The 19,196-nt window shown below is 34.3% G+C and overlaps 1 protein-coding gene across 1 annotated transcript; it reads right to left on the bottom strand.

Annotated features, from left to right (window-relative positions):
- Nucleotides 1-2,394: 2,394 nt before the first annotated feature.
- LOC138704443 (uncharacterized) lies at nucleotides 2,395-18,778 on the bottom strand. The gene is made up of 5 exons (XM_069832320.1): nucleotides 18,699-18,778; nucleotides 15,616-15,827; nucleotides 13,419-13,624; nucleotides 11,212-11,359; nucleotides 2,395-7,193 (listed from the first exon to the last, which is right to left on the bottom strand). Exons 2-5 carry the CDS (start codon nucleotides 15,775-15,777, stop codon nucleotides 6,999-7,001), a joined length of 711 nt encoding a protein of 236 aa, XP_069688421.1. The 5' UTR covers nucleotides 15,778-15,827; nucleotides 18,699-18,778; the 3' UTR covers nucleotides 2,395-6,998.
- Between the last annotated feature and the right edge of the window lie 418 nt (nucleotides 18,779-19,196).

Below are 19,196 nucleotides of genomic sequence, written 5' to 3'. Positions count from 1 at the left end.
ATATACAGACACACGAAAACACACCCCAACGATATTCTCAACACACAACTCAATTTCAAAACACATACACTCTTTGACTCTACACTACGAATGCACCCACAAAGGAAACAAGAGGCGCCAAGAACAACAACGACCAGTTCCGAAGATGACCGAAAATAGGTCGAAACATGTTAACAAGGTAGGCTATGTTAAAATTTAACACAAGAAAGTTCTTATCATACATATTCCGAAGTGATACAGTGTTAAAAGTTGTGTAATCAAGATGTATTAATTTTTTGTTGCTTCGCAGTCTCTACTATGATTAAATCTCTTGAAGATCATAGCTAATAAGGAATAGGGATCAGATATCATGACAATGCGTTTCTTTTATAATCCTTATATACTATCAAAATTGACCTATGGATATGAAATAGGGGGAGGAGCATCAGCAACTCATCTACAAAAAATTTCTGTTCTTCAGAATTCAGCCCTAAGATTATGCCTAGGAGTACCAAAAACCACATCAACTGTTGCCCTAGAAATTTAATGTAATATTCGACCACTCAGACACTATGTATTAAAAAAGGATATAAAAGTACATTTAAAACTGCAAGCCTCATCCAGATCTCAGATGTTCTTCAAACTGTCAGATAATATCCTGTGTAATTTCTACAAAATAAACAAAGAAGAAATACCAATCTATATCACAGACACATTCATTGCTAAAACTCTAGTTGTGAACAAAATTCCTCCATGGAAATGGGTAATTCCAGAACATAGCATACAAATTCCAGGAAATCATTCCAAAAATGATCCTCCATACATTCTTAAGTTAGATGCCATGGAACTGATCTGCAGCACATATAAGGATCACTTTCAAATTTATACAGATAGGTCCCTAAATCTTAATAATGGGACATCAGGAGCAGGGTATTATATTCCAAAATATCAAGAAAGTTACTTCATACCATGTTCATTCTCCTCCAGTCTTGACACTGAATTGCTAGCTACTGATGCTGCTTTTCAGTGTGTTACTCAAATTTCTGAAAAATCTATTTGCATACTGATCAACTCCAAGGGAGATATATTTAATATAATCAAATATGTACCAAACCTGGCGGCCGGGTAGCTCAGTTGGTAGAGTAGCTGGCTATGGACTGGAAGGTCCGGGGTTCGATCCCCGGTGGTGACAGGATTTTTTCTTGTTGCCATACTTTCAGAACGGCTCCGAGGTTCACTCAGCCTCCTATAAAATTGAGTACCAGGTCTTTCTTGGGGGTAAAAGGTGGTCAGAGCATGGTGCCGACCACACCACCTCATTCTAGTGCTGAGGTCATGGAAAACATGGGGCTCTACCTCCATGCCCCGCAAGTGCTTCATGGCATGTTACGGGGATACCTTTACTTTTTATGTACCAAACTTATACACACATAGAATTATTCCAATTCAGAAACAACTAAGTAAACTAAAAAAACTCCAAAAGGAAATAACATTTCAATGGATAGGTAGTCATTGTGGCATACCTGGAAACGAGAAAGTCGATAATATTGCAAAACAGGCAACATATTTGCAACCAAGACCTCTTCAAGTGATATCTCTATCCAGTGCTTTTGCTTCAGTAAAGTCTCATTTTACAAACCTATGGATCAACAATTGGCTCTCTTCTGACAAAAGAAAAATTTTACAGTCCATTCAAAAGAAACCAAATGACCTGGAAATGTACAAAAACTTGCTCAGACATGTTCAAACATATTTAACAAGAGCCAGAACAGGTCAAATTGTCCTACACCGATTTCACCTTTCTGATATTCCTACTTGTCCATGATGTAATAATCATGATGAAGCTCTGGAACACATTCTTCTATACTGTCCATCCATAAACCACAAAAGAAGTAAATTAAAATCATCAGTACCAGTTGCAGAAGACACAGCCCTGCAGTATATATTGACTACACCCCAACTCTGGCTACTAGCAACAGGCATCTATAATGAACACTGATCAAAATACCCCTCATTTCTCATGAAAAACAAGAACTGAAAAGACTACAGTCGACTATAGTAGACTTTATGTTGTCAGCAAACAGCTGGATACATTAAGAAGATTGATTGATTACATATTCATCACGTAATGAATTGTTTATGTTTCTAAATTGGATTAACATTATTTTGAATAAGGTAATATTTAAATGTTTATTATTGTCAAATTAATTTATTTGTCTTTTATTTATTAACAGTCCAGGCTTCAAATTTGAAAAATTCTAGTTATCTTTTTTTCTGGTTCCCTGTGGTCACCTTCAGCAGAAGGCAGATGATTTTCTAATAAATCTTTCATCATTGTATATTTTCGTAAAACATTTGACTTGTTTCACATCTGAAACCAGAGTTCGAATAAAACGTTTTGATGTGGTGGTAAAGTTAAATGTTAGTGCTATTAGCAATTTATTAACATGATATTATATTTTTCGTCATAGCATTTTTTTACATGTAATGGTGGACCTCACATTTTCACATATACGGTGCCACCATTAACAACTGTTATAAATAACACTTCTCTCCAGTACACTTTATTAAAACTACCCTAATCCTACTAGCTATCTTCTCTTGCTGCTCAGTCCATCGTCTATTTAATACTTATCCTACCTTGTTTCGCTAGTCATTATTTATTCACTAGCTTCACATATACCTTATTGTTTATACCAGTTCACTTCTACAGCCAATTCGTTATTCAGTCCACTGTGTGCACCATCAGTAATTTCTACTATTCACATCTTCGTTACTCTGATGTCTTTATATTAATCTTTCCATATAATCTTTTCTTGATCTTTCACTAGTTCATTAATATTGGTCACTTATTAACTCGAAAAATACAGTCTTTATCATCACTAATCTTTACCTCTTTCACTGACTACTCCTCCCCTTTCTTCGTAACTAGCACTTTCTTCACTCGCTTGTCTTCCTTAGGGTATGGACACGTTGGAGCGACGATAAACGATAAAAGAAGCAGCGATGCTATATCAGAGAGAATTGAAGCATGCACTGTCATTGAGGTGTGCATATTGGAGTAACGATAAAAGCGAAGATACACGATAAAAGCGACGAAAAAGAAAAGTTCCATTTTCTTCGCTCTTGTCGTTTATATGATCTCTGATTAAGATAATATTAATCTGTATAATTACCAGTGGTTGTCAATATATCCGAATATTAATCGATTTATTATTATTTCGGCGTATTAAATTAATTATTGTAGATATTAGCAAATTGATCAGTTGTGTATTTATTCGTCATATGTTATGTGATCACAAGAACCAATCACAACACAACGAATTTATACTATCTTTGGGATGAGAAACGGGTTTAATTTTGTACGTATGTAAGTTATATTAACCTTGAACTTAGCAGCTGATATTTCCTATAATCTTCTTTCATTAAGTGGATGCATAAAATATCTTCTACTGATAAATCAAAATGTTCGCTTCCCACATCCTCGTTGCTCCGATATGAACACCTAATTCTTTGATAATACCAAAGTGTCGCTAGATCGTTTCTTTTATCGTTTATCGTTGCTCCAACGTGTACTTACCCTTATACTACCCACTCTCCTCTCCCTCACCATATTTTTCGCTAATTTTCGTTATGCACCATGGCTCACTTAACATTTAATTTAATTCCCCCAATTTTTTTACCATCATGCTCCTAAAATCTTTAAAATCCCCAAAAAATATCACCAGCAAACACTGCATTAGAGTCTTTTAAATCACTTCTTTCCTTCCCACCCTTATTACTATCACTTCCTCTCCGGACTCAACATCTTGACTCATGGATTACTTTCTTCCCACAACTAGTCTTCTTTCCTTTTCCCACGCTCCTTGAATTGACTTAAACTAGATTGCTAAGACTGTTGCTGCATTGTTGTGGTTTGTGCAGAGGAAATGACAAACAGTCTCGGGAAGGATACATAAGTTACGTTAAACCAAACAAGAGAAATTGCACTCTTTTATAATTATAATCTCAAAAATATTACATTGCTTTATTCCCGTCTTCTTCAACTGTTAATGACTTGATCACTCTAAAATAGTTTCAATATGAATTCACCTGATTTGTATGTCTTGCAGCTGCCTTTTTATTTTTGTTTCCCGATGCCCATCTTATCTACATAAATTTTCACAAAATTTTCGTAAACTTCTAAGATGTATTCCGTTTCAAATTCTGAATCAATCATGTCGAAACAAACAGCGTGTCAAGAATCACTGTTTGCTTTATTTGAAGTGTGGTGTAGTTTATGCTGCGGGGGATTTTTATGTGATAGTGTTGGCTACATTGTTCCTTTTTTTGTTGTGAACGCACCCTCATTTTCGCCTCCTCTGATTGGAGGAACAAGGGAGTGGGGCGGCTGCCTGCTGGAGGAGCTAGCAGCGGCCTCGAGAGACGGGACTCTGGTTCGAAGCGAGTCAGAGAGAAGACGTCGAGTCTCCAACCTACACGGGAGGATTCGTCGGTTGTTTGTACTTCGCCAATGACGGTTTTTGAGTCGACCCGCCTGGTTGAAAAGGAACGACTCTGGTTATGTGTGGGACGCATCACCTATAGAACATCGTTTCCATATTGCAGCTACATAGACCCGGTGGCGGTCTGCTTCATCTCTAACAGAGCATTGGCCAGCTCTATTAATTATCATATTCTACACAGCGTGGGATCGTCGACACCTTTTAGATGACAGTGAAGTTTCTTCGAGTCTATCGTGACGAGGTATTCTACATGGACCTGCACCGGCAATCAGCTAAAGGTTGGAGTGTTGAACTTTATGGAATTTCTCGGAGCCTGTGTGCCATGGAGAATTGTACTTTATGTGGGGGGGGGGGTTTGATCACTCGTAGTGTATAGTACCATATTTTCACTTCTCATTCCATGTTAGTTATTAGTCCTCTCTCTCTCGGCAATTTACGCTGTTATCAGAGTTTAGTATTTAAAATTTCTTTTATTATCCCCACTTCCTGCTTGGGGGTATTCTTATGTTTTCACAGTTCTTAATTTGTATATTTGTAGCTTCTTTATCTCTACTTGTTTGTGGTTTATTAAATTATGTTTATGACGGCTTGTATTATAAGTACTATTGTTAGAGGCAACCAAAATCCTTGAACCATACGATCCTCTTTATTTTTCCTTCCTGGGTTTTCCCCAGGCACGCCAACACGACAGAAGGTGGAACAGAGATTCAATTGTGAATCTGAAGTAATACGCCATGATGACCGAAATTGACGTCACCACTTGGTGTATTCTTTTGTATCTTTGTATTTTGAAAGAAGTAAGCTGTAGGACTGTTTCTTTAGGTATTTTCGAATCAAGTCTTTGAGCGGAACACATCCTAGAATTTTGACTGTTAAAATTTGTAACAATGAATATACGTAATGGTTCTCAATTATGTATTGTTAGAGGTGAAAATAAATTTACAAAAATATTGATTATTGAAGGCATCACTGAAAGCTATAACATTTAAAAATTTTGGTAGTCATATAATTCAGGAATGAATCAATATTCAGTACTACTAATATTGCTGCAGCCTCATGCTTAACATGTTGGCATCATACAATAACATGTGGTGTGCTTTTAAAACATAATTTTGCTGACCGATTGTTGCTCTGTAGGTTTCACTCTAAGTGTCACGTTGTCACGTCTACTTCCTCGATAAGAATAAGCACTATAGTCCCGTTGCTCTAATTTCCAGCAGCCAATCGCTTTGCAGGTCGGCTACATTAAAACGTGTGCATCTTGTGATTCGCTTATGAAGACGTTATTCATTTCCTAAGGCTCGATAAATATTAATATAATCGCCCGCCATTTTGGCTCTTTCGTTGGCGTTCGCAGAAAGCACACGAAGACGTTATTTGCCGCTTAATTATTTGCTGAATTACAGTGCGTTTGATTTATTATCATAGGAGCTACGACATGATAATGTTTAACGGTGTGGCAAATAGATTCCTCGTGTGGTAGCTCGGGAACCAAAGAACAAAAATGGCGAACGATACTACCTACCTAGACTTTATAGAGCCTTCACTTCCTAAGACGTGATCAAAGAGGCAGAGTCACGCCGGAAATAACGACGTCGCAACTATAGTTTGTTATATTGTTAAATGGCTATTATTATTATTATTATTTCATATATGAGTACGTTGAAATTCTTAACTCTTAATAATAACTCTTTAATAACAATTTTTAATCACATACCTTAATGTTCGTCCTCAGCACAAGACATTGCAACCTCGGTTTTAGTCCACGTGGATTAGACAAGTAGGTGTTATTTAATAATGGAAGCAGCTTATTGGTTGCAATACTGAAATTGAGGCGAGTGAATGGAGCGGCGACATAAGAAATTGAAAACAATAATGCAATTAAATTTCAAAGACCTGCCGAATGTTATGCATGAGGCCGCTCAAAGACCTGCCAAATGTTAACCATGAGAGTGCGGTGATAATACAGTTACTGTCACAATTTGGGGCAGAGAGCATCAATAGAAGAGATTAAAAAATATGGATTGTTATTTCAAAAATATTTCTATAATTCCTACATGTATAACATAAGAACGAAATGAAATCCAATTAAAATTCCATATGAAACTCAATATGAGACATTAATGACGACAAATGGAAAGCAGAAAGCTGTGACTGATCTGAGAAACGAATAAATGCTTTCAGAATGTTCTGAATGACCCCATGTTACTTATATGTAAGAGCAACATAAGTATCAGGGATGTATGGAGAAATCTAGCGGCAGATTTGGAAGTACTGTGGCTACGCCATGTTTCTAGTCTATTTGCACAGATGATGCATTATTATATCTCTGCCAGTGAGCGACTGTTACATTTCAAGTGGCTTGTTTTGGTCGTGGGTATCAGAGTATTAAAAGCATTACAATCTTTTGCTATCTCTCGTTCCCCTCACTGCAAACTATGATGTTGCACAGAGGCAGAGATATAATAAAAGATCTGTATACCGTCACATTACAGCTCATGGCTGTTGTACAGGTCAAAAAACTATGAAGTCGTCACTCTCGATGTATCCAAGTCTTTGGCTGTCCTGGTATTCCAGCATAAGTACCAATCCAAGTCTGTAGGTGTCTCCACTTACAAGCGGGGCATCCCACAGTTCACCCCAAGAGCCAGACATGCTTCCTTCCTTTCCACTGCCAATCATCACTCTGCCATCGTTCTCCAGTTCATGCTGTGCAATAGACGGGATGAAAGTGAAAAATAGAGAACTTCTTTTCAACAATAGTTAATATAAATGAAAATACATAAACAAATAACATTTGAAATAATATTAAAAAACACTCGTTCCATTATAAATAATAAAACGCACATTACTATATAAACAAAAATTACAAAAAGATATATATATTTTAGAAATAATTGTAATATAGAATAAAGTGAACAACAAATTTGAGAAAATCAAATATAAAATGACATGAATAAGAAACATAAATTAGGCCTAAATATAAAATAAGTACTACAAGCAATAAAACATAAATAAATATTACAGAATAATGTAAGTAAAAATTTAAAACATTACAAGGAATAAAACTTTATATAAATAATATAAATATAAATAATGTAATAATAAAATCTATACTAATAATAAATCTGTAGCCGAAATTTTTCTGGTAATTTTCGATTTTCCAAAAATAATTGGTCCTAACATATATAATTAACCACCCTGAAACCGAAAATCGCTTTTTTGAAATTTTTGTTTGTATGTCTGTCTGTCTGTTACCTTTTCACGCGTTAATGGCTGAACGGATTTCAATGAAAATTGGAATATAAATTAAGTTCGTTGTAACTTAGATTTTAGGCTACATGGCATTCAAAATACATTATTTAAAAGGGGGTTATAAGGGGGCCTGAATTAAATAAATCGAAATATCTCGCTTATTATTGATTTTTGTGAAATATGTTACATAACAAACGTTTCTTTAAAAATGATTTCTGATAAGTTTTTATTCTCTGAAAAATTTTGATAGAACTGATATTTAATGAGATAAATGAGTTTTAAAATTAAAATAACTGCCATCTAAGGCGGTGTATTGAAATAAAAAACAAATGACTTCGTCTATAAGGGGCCTTGGACACAACAATCGAAAGCTATGAAACATAGCCTACAGACAATGTTTCTGTGTTTGTATGAAGTAATATCGGAAGCTAAATTAACCGATTTGTATAATTAATTATTATTTCATCATTGGAAAGTGTAGTTTCTCTGGATAGACATAATGCTATAATGTTATTACAGAAACTTGTGAGTGAATTGAGGACAGGTAAGATTAAAATAGCTTCTTATGCACAGAAAACCTGATAGGTTATTCTGTATATTCATTTCCTGTATTTCTTATAATAATGTTTATGAACATATTCATTTTTATCTCAGAGAATTAACGAACAACGAGAGTGTATTGATTTAGTATGCAGTAATAGTATGTTAGCTTAGCAATCCATTATTTTATAATTCAAATTTTAACTATGCTCAATTGAATCGTGTTAAAATACATAAAATACATATGCAATAAATGCAATGCAAAAAAATTGGGTAATGAGCCAAGCAGATTATGTTGCGCTGTTGTAAAAGTTGTTCCTCCTGAGATTCAAGAGCTCCCACAACAAATTAAAAACTTTCTAATTCGAGTACATCCGTTATCAACACACTTTTTCATAATATAATATAATATAAACATAATAATAAATCTGTAGCCAAAATTTTTCTGTTAATTTTCGCTTTTCCAAAAATAATTGGTAATAACAATTAAGAAACGTGTTAAAGGAATTGTCATTGCACCAAATGAATGGTCTCTGGATCAAAATGATCGCATTTTAATATTTTAAATACAATTTAAATTAAGTAACATATTAAACAATTTATCCTTCTATCAAACACGAATGTTCCCTGGATCAAATGTCCTATTTTAATTATGTAATTACTTTATATTTATTTCTAAATGAAACTGTACAATATCGCAAATAAAAGGTAACATATTATAAATAATGTATAATAAAATTTATTATTATTATTAGTATTATTATAATATTATTATTATTATAATTATTATTATTATTATTATTATTATTATTATTATTATTATTATTATTATTGTAACTACTGTCATAGCACTTAAAATAATAAAACATAGTAACATAAGTGAAACATAAAATTTTAAACATTAAAATATCAGCTAATATAAAAATAACATACAATAATAAAAGTAACACAACTCAAAATATTGATCACTACACGTCATGTAATAAAATAATCTAACATTAATGCTATAAATAAAAATATTATAAAACAAAATAAAAGAAATAAAGCAGAACACGAGATGACACTAAAGCTTATTTCACAGCTATGAGTAATATGGGATGAAGATAAATGCAGACAAGACGAAGACTATGGTTATCGGAAGAAAAATAAAGAAGGTAATCGTGCGAATCCGAAATAAGGCAGTGTCACAAGTGGACAGCTTCAAATACTTGGGGTGTACTATAAGCAGTAACACGAGCAGCTGCCAGGAAGTCAAAAGGAGAATAGCAATGGCAAAGGAAGCTTTTAATAGAAAATGGAGCATCTTCTGGACGTCTGGAAAAAGAACTGAGGAAGAGACTAGTGGAGTGCTTTGTGTGGAGTGTAGCACTGTATGGTGCAGAAACATGGACATTACGACGAAATGAAGAGACGCGAATAGAAGCATTTGAAATGTGGATATGGAGAAGAATGGAGCGTGTGAAATGGACAGACAGAATTAGAAATAAAGCTGAGCTAGAAAGAGTGGGTGAAGATAGAATGATGCTGAAACTGATCAGAAAGAGAAAAATAAATTGGCTGAGTCAGTGGCTGAGAAGAAACTGCCTGCTGAAGGATGCACTGGAAGGAATAGTGAACGGGAGAAAATTAAACTGAAAAATTTTGTCTTATTCCATGGTTTTTAAGTATTGCTATAATACGTGCTGATTTGTTTTTTTTTTTTACTTTACATTAAAATTGTTGGTTTCTCGTTTGTGTTTGTTAATTACCAAGGATATAATTAATTTTATCCATGACCATAACGAAAAACATGCCTTTACTAAATACTTTTGCGTTTGTAAAGTAGGCTTTTATTCAACATTACTTTATTCCACTAGTGAGATAAAGACTTTACCTCACAGTTTGGACTTTATCTCACAGTTCATTAGTATTTTCGTAGTACCCGGGCACACACGTATACTTTTCCATTGAACTATTACTCAAGAAGTTAATATATTAGTTATTAGATGTCACTACCTCTACTTCTTTATTACCATTTCTTAAATATACATACACACAATCTCCTTCTCCTTTCTCTATCTGCTACGTCGTAATTTGTGCGTTGCATCCATATCTAATATGTTTTTTTTTTTTTTTTAATTTGTAATAAATTTATCTTTTGGGAGGCGAGGAGACTTGAACCTGCGAAGTTGGATTTATAGGATTTTATAACAACAAGCGTTAGTCAACTGAGCTAAACAGACACGATGATTTCATTACGTTTTAATATTCCTCTTAAGTTTACAGAAGTAAAATGTGAAATTATTTTAATCACATTAGTCCCGTCAACACTTCTAAATAATCCCTGAAACTTCAAAAGGATGAATATACACGTTTAAAATGAAAAAAATATATATTAAAATTATATAATTAATTATAATTTGTTATTTATCCAACGCCTTAGATACCATTCTTCACTAATCATGGCCTCCTACATCATGGCCTACCTAGTACACATATCGATTCTAAAATCCATGCCATGATATGTGATTATATGACTTATTTTCAACATATTTTCTTTTATAAAACAGAATTTTTCGTTATGGTCATGGATAAAATTACGTATGGTACTTGTGAGCGTGATCTTTGTTGCGCTCGTGTAATTTAAATCTTTCCACTCGCGTAATAAAGATTCACTTACCTCACAAGTACCATAAATAACTATTATTATGGTACTTAATCACTCAAAGTTTGTGTGTCTGTAATCTGTGTATATTTTTGTGTGCTTTACTTTGTTTACAGTGTGATTTTTTTTTATTTCTATTATTGTATTTGTATTTCTGGTGGTGTGGAAGAGAAGGCCTGATGGCCTTAACTACACCAGAATAAATAAATAAATTACAAATTACAAAAAGGAATTCTGCCCAAGTTCCGTAAGATTTCGCATCCTTGGCATGGATTAGAGCATGGGTACCTGTTCGAATTCTGCCACTACATAGAACTTCCCATCCACCAACTGGTTCAACTCTTCCTCCAGCAGGCTGTCCCATATTGTGGAGTTGGGGGCGTCCATGTAACCATCGCTGAACTGCGACCGTGGCAGAATTAGTAGCAGGTAGCCGCTGCAACAAACACAACAATTCACATGTAGAAAGCACATCTATTATACACGAAGCAAAATAACCCAATGCAAACAAATGTAATTCTGAACAACTGAACATTCGAGGTTATAATAATTTAAGATCCAGAAAAACAGTCGAATCAAAGCAGAGATGATAGGAATAAAGGTTCCATGAAATAAAAACAACTGAATGTTTGAGGCTATAAGATCTGGATAACAATGGAATCAAACTAGAAATAATAGGAATAAAAGGTTTCTTGAAATAAAAAACAACTGAATATCTGAGGTTATAAGATCCAGAAAAACAATAGAATCAAAGCAGAGATGGTAGGAATAAAAGGTTCCTTGGAATAAAAACAACTGCACATCTGAGGTTATAAGATCCAGAAAAACAATAGAATCGAAGAAGAGATGATAGGAATAAAAGATTCCTTGGAATAAAAACAACTGAACATCTGATGTTATAAGATCCAGATAAACAATAGAATCAAAGCAGAGATGATAGGAATAAAAGGTTCTTTGGAATAAAAACAACTGAACATCTGATGTTATAAGATCCAGAAAAACAATAGAATTGAAGCAGAGAAGATAGGAATAAAAGGTTCCTTGGAAGAAAAACAACTGAACATCTGAGGTTATAAGATGCAAAAAAACAATAGAATCAAAGCAGAGATGGTAGGAATAAAAACAACTGAACATCTGATGTTATTACAACACTTTCTTTTGAACTCTTTTTTTTTTCCATTGTTTATCTATAATTTGAACAGGTTTAATTTCATTGTAAACCATTTATACATATAATAATTAATTATTGTTGCATGTTGAGACTGTAAGCATGGATAAATATATAATAGGATGCGAAACTGCGGTCAGCACCATCTGGCCGTGGGGGGCTGAAATAAGATGATCAGCGCCCAACGTCATAGGTGGTAAACGTTAGAACTACGTGTTGGGTACATTATCCAGAGTTCTCTATTTATCCATTCGAGATATTGCTCGAGAGTCAAGGAGACGAGATGGCAGATAGAAACTTGCTAATAAGTGAACATAAAGTGATACGTGTGTGTATAAACAGTGTATGTTAAACAGTGATGTTTATGGACGTTGTAAAAATAGTGTTGTTGAATGTATTGTAAAGTAATAGTAATATAATAAATTGAATTATCTAAGTAGTTCTTGCAGACTTTTCCATTGCGCTGTACAATAAATACCCAAAGAATACAATCCCAATTATCTAACCTTTTGCTTTATTTTTTGTCTCTGTCTGGTTATATTTTAATTGGGTAGTGTAAAAAAAGATCGTCTCTTTTATCTTCCTGTTGGCTCCGGTAAGAATTTTCAGTAGAATATGCCGTGAGGAATAAAACTGTAAATGTTTTATTTTAAATTGGGTTAGTTTTGAATATTGATGAGGGTGGGAGGGAATACTTTCTGCACAGTTTAACATTTTCGTCACCAGGTGCACTGCTAAATGCATGGAGTAATTACTCTTTTCACTACTTGGTGCGCTGCTAGATGTAATAACGCCTCTCCCACAAACAGATGACAGCAAGATCAATTTCTACAACAGCGCCTCTAGTATGTGTAACGGGAACGCAGTAAGTTTCGCATCCTATTATATATTTATCCATGCTGTAAGTCTGACATAATCATCTGATTGCTGATACATAGAAGCAAGGGAGATGCAAATAAAACATTTATTAATTTTGAGCTGAATGCTTTTAACTATCGGTGTAACTCGATTCTATTAGTTCAATATATCGTCTATGAGTTCGTTCTTTGACTGAGAAACATTTGCGTGGGATTACCACTAATAGTACGACACAAATTACAATTTATTTCACTCTCAATTATGTTCACAATCCTTACAAATAAGAACCACTTCTTATAATCTAAGTATCACAGTAACAGCCAACACAGAGCATAAACATTTGACATAATTTCGGAAATACTGTGAATCTCCTGTCAGTTTTTCCCCTGCCTATTCTTTTCCTTCCCCTCTTAATTGTAGCTTAAATCCTGATCCTGAATCTTACGCTGTGCCGGATGCCCAGACTTACCTGACCAGTCCCTGATACGACATGGCTGGGTGCACAAGGACGGGAAAGGTCTCGTTGGCTTTGACGGGCACCACGATGACCGGTGCCTGGTGCAGCGCCGGGGTGGGCGGCAGCGTGTGGACCGTCACATTCACACTCGGGCCCATGGTCACTGTCTTGGCAGACACGCTCACCACGTACGAGGAGGCGGGTCTCAGGTCAGAGAACTGCAAGCAGACACATGCGGCTCGACTAGAAATAGCCTACGTGAAACCTCTCTACAAGACAACTCCCATTACGAGAATAACCCTCTTAGAGGCAGAGTTTTCTTAGAACTAATGTGTTGTTGTTGTTGTTTTCTAATGCCAGGCGTTTGACAATAAAGTCATTTGACCTCTTGCACTCCAATATTTTTCAAAGATATTATCATGGTCAGCCACTGAAGCACAGATTTTGAGGTGTTCCGAATCCATTTCTTGGTTTGAGTTGCACAATGGGCAGTTAGAGGACTGATATATTCCAATTCTATGCAAGTGTTTGGCCAAACAATCATGGCCTGTTGCCAATATAAATGCAGCTACAGACGATTTGCGTGGTAAATCGGGAATTAACTGTGGATTTTGATGCAGAGAGTTCCATTTTTTCCCTTGTGATTGTGTTATCAAATTTTGTTTGTTGAAGTCTAAGTATGTAGATTTAATAAATCTTTTCACAGAGTAATACGTAGATTTAGTAACAGGTCTGTAAGTAGCAGTGCTGTCCTTCTTTGCTAAAGCATCCGCATTCTCGTTTCCCAGGATTCCACAATGGGATGGTATCCATTGGAATACAATTCTTTTATTGAGTGATATTAATTGAGAGAGCATTTTAGTTATTTCTGCTGTTTGAGATGAAGGTGTGTGTTTAGAGACTAATGTAAGAACTCATAAAAACAAAAGTACTTTTACTTCCATTTAAGGACCATTCCTTTCCCTGACCACTGAATACCCGTTTTGTTAATTTTAGCTCTTTTAAGACACCAGATTTCAAAATTAGAGTACAGAATTACAATTTTACAATACAGTAATTCATTGCAGTGATGCTCAACCGGGAAGTCACGGCCCCCTAGGGGTCCACAGAGCAGTTAATATAGGGTGGTGAACAAAATTAATAATAATAATAATAATAATAATAATAATAATAATAATAATAATAATAATAATAATAATAAGTTAATAAAAATAACTTATAACTTATTTATGATTGATGGATTGATTGATTGGCTGGCTTATTGATTGACTGATTGATTGATTGGTTAATTGATAGATTGAATGACTGATTTATTGACTGCCTGGTTGACTGATTGATTGATTGATCGATCGATCAATACTAAAATGCATTTTGTCTGATAAATGAAACACACTGTCTGACAAAACGGTTTACAATTCATGAGATCTAACCCAAAAGTCTATTTTATTTGAACACATGACATGATTTGTAGAAATGCCGAAAACCGAGTACCTGCTTATTAATTTTTACCTCATTATTTATTAGTATTGTTGTTGTTTAGTCAACTGCCCAAACACAGGTTTGAAACTCATAAGTGACAGCAATAAGGCATTACCTGTGAGGCAACTAAACCAGAGTATAATAGGGTAGGCTGGCCAGTTTCTTTCCCCCTACATTGTATACATCACTGACTAGTAACATTTATTTGTATTAATAATTATTAAGTAACGTTCAGATTTCAAATGACGCTTGCTAGTAACTTTGTTCCATTAATGTTGGCAACTTCTTCAAAGAGAAACGATGCTGTCAATGTAACAGTTGGAAAGTAATTGCCAATTGCATTACTTGTGAGCACAGAAATTCGAAACAAAGCTGGCAAAAGAAAATTCAACCTGACAACTAACATATTACGTAGTAACAGGGTGGAGAATGGTTAGGTATACAGATAAGAAGACATGGAATATGCCCTACTCCCCGTACTTCATACCACAATGGAACCCAACTCCCCTTACTGCAGATCCCACTGTTTATATTAAGAAGCAAACAAGTTACAAGCCTGATTCACAATACAGCATATGGATTTTTACAAATAATAAATAAAACAAATGATAACGTACCTATGTTCATAACGCCATTTTCGCTAAGTGTCCTATAGAATGATTGCTAAGACTGTATACTTTTCCTACGTATGTAAGTAGAAAGTATTACTCCAATCTGTAGTGAAGCTTACCTGCAGAGTGTAAGTACTTTCTTCAGCTTGCGTCACGATTTCTTGTACAGGGAAGTACTGGCAGCATTCTGTGTCGTTGAAAGAGTCAGTTTCCTCGATATTGATGACAAACGACCTGAGTACTCCGTTAAGATGCAGCGGAAGACCCCACTCAAAGGTCATGCTTGTGTCGTCATGTTTAACTAGTCGCAGGAAAGTTGGCGGTCCGGGGGCTACAAGCACAACAACAGATGTAATCAATTTCCGAAACATTGTGCTGTTAATGTAAATAAATATCTACAAATAATAATATATAATGTGTGTGTCAATACCTAGACGTTTGGCAACAAAGCCAATACTTTTACACCAAAGTAACTTCTTTCTCCACAGCTGCACATCTTTTAAGATGTTCCATATTCGTTTCTTCATTGCTGTTACATAGCATACAGGAAGGTCCGTGGTAAGAATAGACAAGAGTATATAGTATATACTGGACTTTTTTTAGTATATACTCTTGTTAGTAAGAATAAAAACATTTGAGTACCTACTCATTTTTGATTACATACTCATAACATAGAAGCATAGTAGAATATACTCAAGTGTCCATCTTGTACAGAATATATACTCATGCTTGATAAGAATAAAAGCTAGTATATTCTCATATTTATAAGTTCGTTCTCATGTTATTCTGAGTATGGTTTGTAGCAGGCTCAATTCTGAATATTTGTTGATTTGTGTTCAGCTGAAAGTTAAATAAAAAAAAAAGGCAGAATTTATGAACGATATAGTACCTCATGGAAAAATATAGAAAAAGACGTGAACTTCAGAAGCCTTTAACACTTCACAAAAGTGAATGTGAAAAAGGTTAAACACGTATTTGTTAGTCATAAAAAACATAACCTATAAAAATATGAATGGCTATCAAATTATAAGGTTACATTGTATTGTTAAATATAATTAACAATTACAGTTTATTTTGTAAAATTTGAATTGCAAAATGCAATTACTTGTAACTTTAAATTATATATATATAACTCTCTATAATAAAAAATACAGTTAGCATAACTGGAATCCTATAAATGGATTGTAATCTCTATCCAACATCCTGTAATGACGATTTCCCAGTACTATTATCTTGTTTCCTGTTTATTAACGTCACTTATCTGATTCACTCTCTCTTTCATGTTTATTTATTTATTCATTTATTTATTTACTTATTTATTTGTTTATGTAATTTATTTATTTTATTATTTAATTAATTAATTAATATTTATTTGTTTATTTATTTATTTACTTATTTATTTATTTATAAAAAGCAAAACACAAACCACTACATCATGCGGATAGCATGTGAAAGTCTATAAAAAAACTGAGCATCACGGTGCAATGTGGTCAAAGAGGATAGGTAACACAAGTACATACTAACTTTTAAACGATCAAGAAGGCTGTAGAGATGAGTATATATTCGCGTTAGGTAGAATGTCTTTATTCTTACGAATATGAGTATGTTCTAGTGGTTACAAGTATATAATCGCAGGAAGTGCTCATACTCAAAAGTATAAACCTTGAGAAAGTACTTAAGCTTTAGTCTTACTACCCACTGAATACTCCTATGCTCTGTAAATGGCTTGATAAATAATCATGACCTGTCACCAATCTAAACAATGTGACAGCAGATATTCATGGTGGTGCTTGTGAAATTTCTTCAGGATTTCTTAATATTATTTCCCATGATTTGTCTTCTATTTTGTCCTCTATTTCTTTTACCTGGTTTAAATTAAATTTGTTGTGGATTATTTGTTTTGTAGAATGAAAAGAAAATGCCTGGCTTTGCTTTTGTATTATTGTTATCTCTTTTTGTCACGGCACATGCTATTTCATTTGCATGTTACGAGGTGAGGCGATCCATTGTATACTAATGATTTTTTTTAAATAGATCAAATGATTTATAATATTTCTAGGTTCCTGGATTTTAACACTTTTTTAGTTGATAACCCATCTACTGCTTGTATAGCGGCAGAATTACAACTTTCTGGAATGTATACATGTATGATATTGAGAAGAAGTCCATATATGAACCTTGTCTGCCTTATCTTTCTCAAAAGTACAACGTCCCTCTTAAACAATGGTCTGTCATTGGTTTGCTGTTTGGCAGTAGAGGTTCTATTTCCAAATTCACGTGGAATTATCTTAAGGAACTTCACATTCCTTTTGATTATGTAATGTCTGTCCTTATAAATATTATCAGGGATTCTCTTCAAATATTTCATCATCATCTCTATTTCAATTAATCCACTTATATTTGCCTTCAACAATTAACTTTTTTTTTTCTTTAATGTATCACATCACATTATATTGTACATGTTTGTTGTATTCAGGACCCTTGTGGTCACTCAAATTCTTTGAGCTGATGTCTATAATTTAGAAATTTATTTATCTGTATAACAGATTCTGTAAAGCTATGCAGATATCTGTTATTTCTCCATCAAAATTTGTTGAATGTGGACCAACATTGTGGTAAACTGAAAAATTAGGGCATATAACTAATTCTAGCTGCAATATCGGTGATCTGAGTTACCCCTCTGTAAAGATCTGCAGCCATTCTGTATGTGATTGATGCCTTCTATTGCTAAAGCTCTCATTACTGTTGAGAAATTATATTCAGTCTATTTACAGTAAGTATTTGTATCGTAAATATTCAATCACACCAAGATTTTCCTTTCCGAAAACCACACAGTCCTTATTTCAAAATGCACCGACGTATTTATTCTGTCTACAAACTAATATATTTGCTTTATTAGTGCTAATATTAATTTTTATTCCGATATATTTACAAATTAGCAGGCTTCATCAATTTGTAAAACAAGAGAACATCAGAATTTGACTTAGCAACCATAAATGATGTTTTCTTGTTTTACAAATTGTCAAAGCCTGCTGATTTCTAAATATAGCCGTCTGATTAGGTTCTTTCTTCATTTTTTATACATATGGCAATGTTAAATCTCTACGTCAAAACATACGTGTAGTAAAGAAATGGGAACAGTTCGCCCAGTCATTTTATTTGTGCAAATTCAACTAGGATCTGAATCACATTCTATACATACCGCTTTCTCTAGTAAAAGCTGTTACTGTGGCAACCTCTCCATCAGCATCCACTTCTGTGTTTCGAGCTCGAACCTGAAATTTAAAGCCAAACAAACAATTTCAGTAATGTAGTCGAGAAAGGACGAGCAGGAAACTGTAACAACTGAAATAACGCGATGTCCAAGCACCAATATCGTAAAGCGAATTGTACTAATGGAGTGAGACAAATGGCCTTTAGGCTAGGAGCTCGCATAAATGTTAAGATTAGTCCCGAAAACCCTTACAGGAATGTGACGTCGTGTAATAACTTAGTTAAATAATATTTTTTCCTTGTCCCTCACTGAGGCTCCGATTGCGATTAATGTGATGCCTGATGGATATGCTTTCTGCAGAATACGAGACTAGAAGAAATTGCTGTCTATGTAAGGCAATTCGCTGTTAGTACAGAGATCAATCAGACGAATTGTAAAACCCCACCACAATCTAACATATTTATCTATTATCATGATGCAAAGAAG

This window comes from Periplaneta americana, chromosome 8 (genome assembly GCF_040183065.1).
Source record: "Periplaneta americana isolate PAMFEO1 chromosome 8, P.americana_PAMFEO1_priV1, whole genome shotgun sequence".
Classification (NCBI taxonomy): Eukaryota; Metazoa; Arthropoda; class Insecta; order Blattodea; family Blattidae; genus Periplaneta; species Periplaneta americana.
Note: the sequence above shows the minus strand (reverse complement) of the source record. Positions and strands in the feature narration are given on the sequence as shown.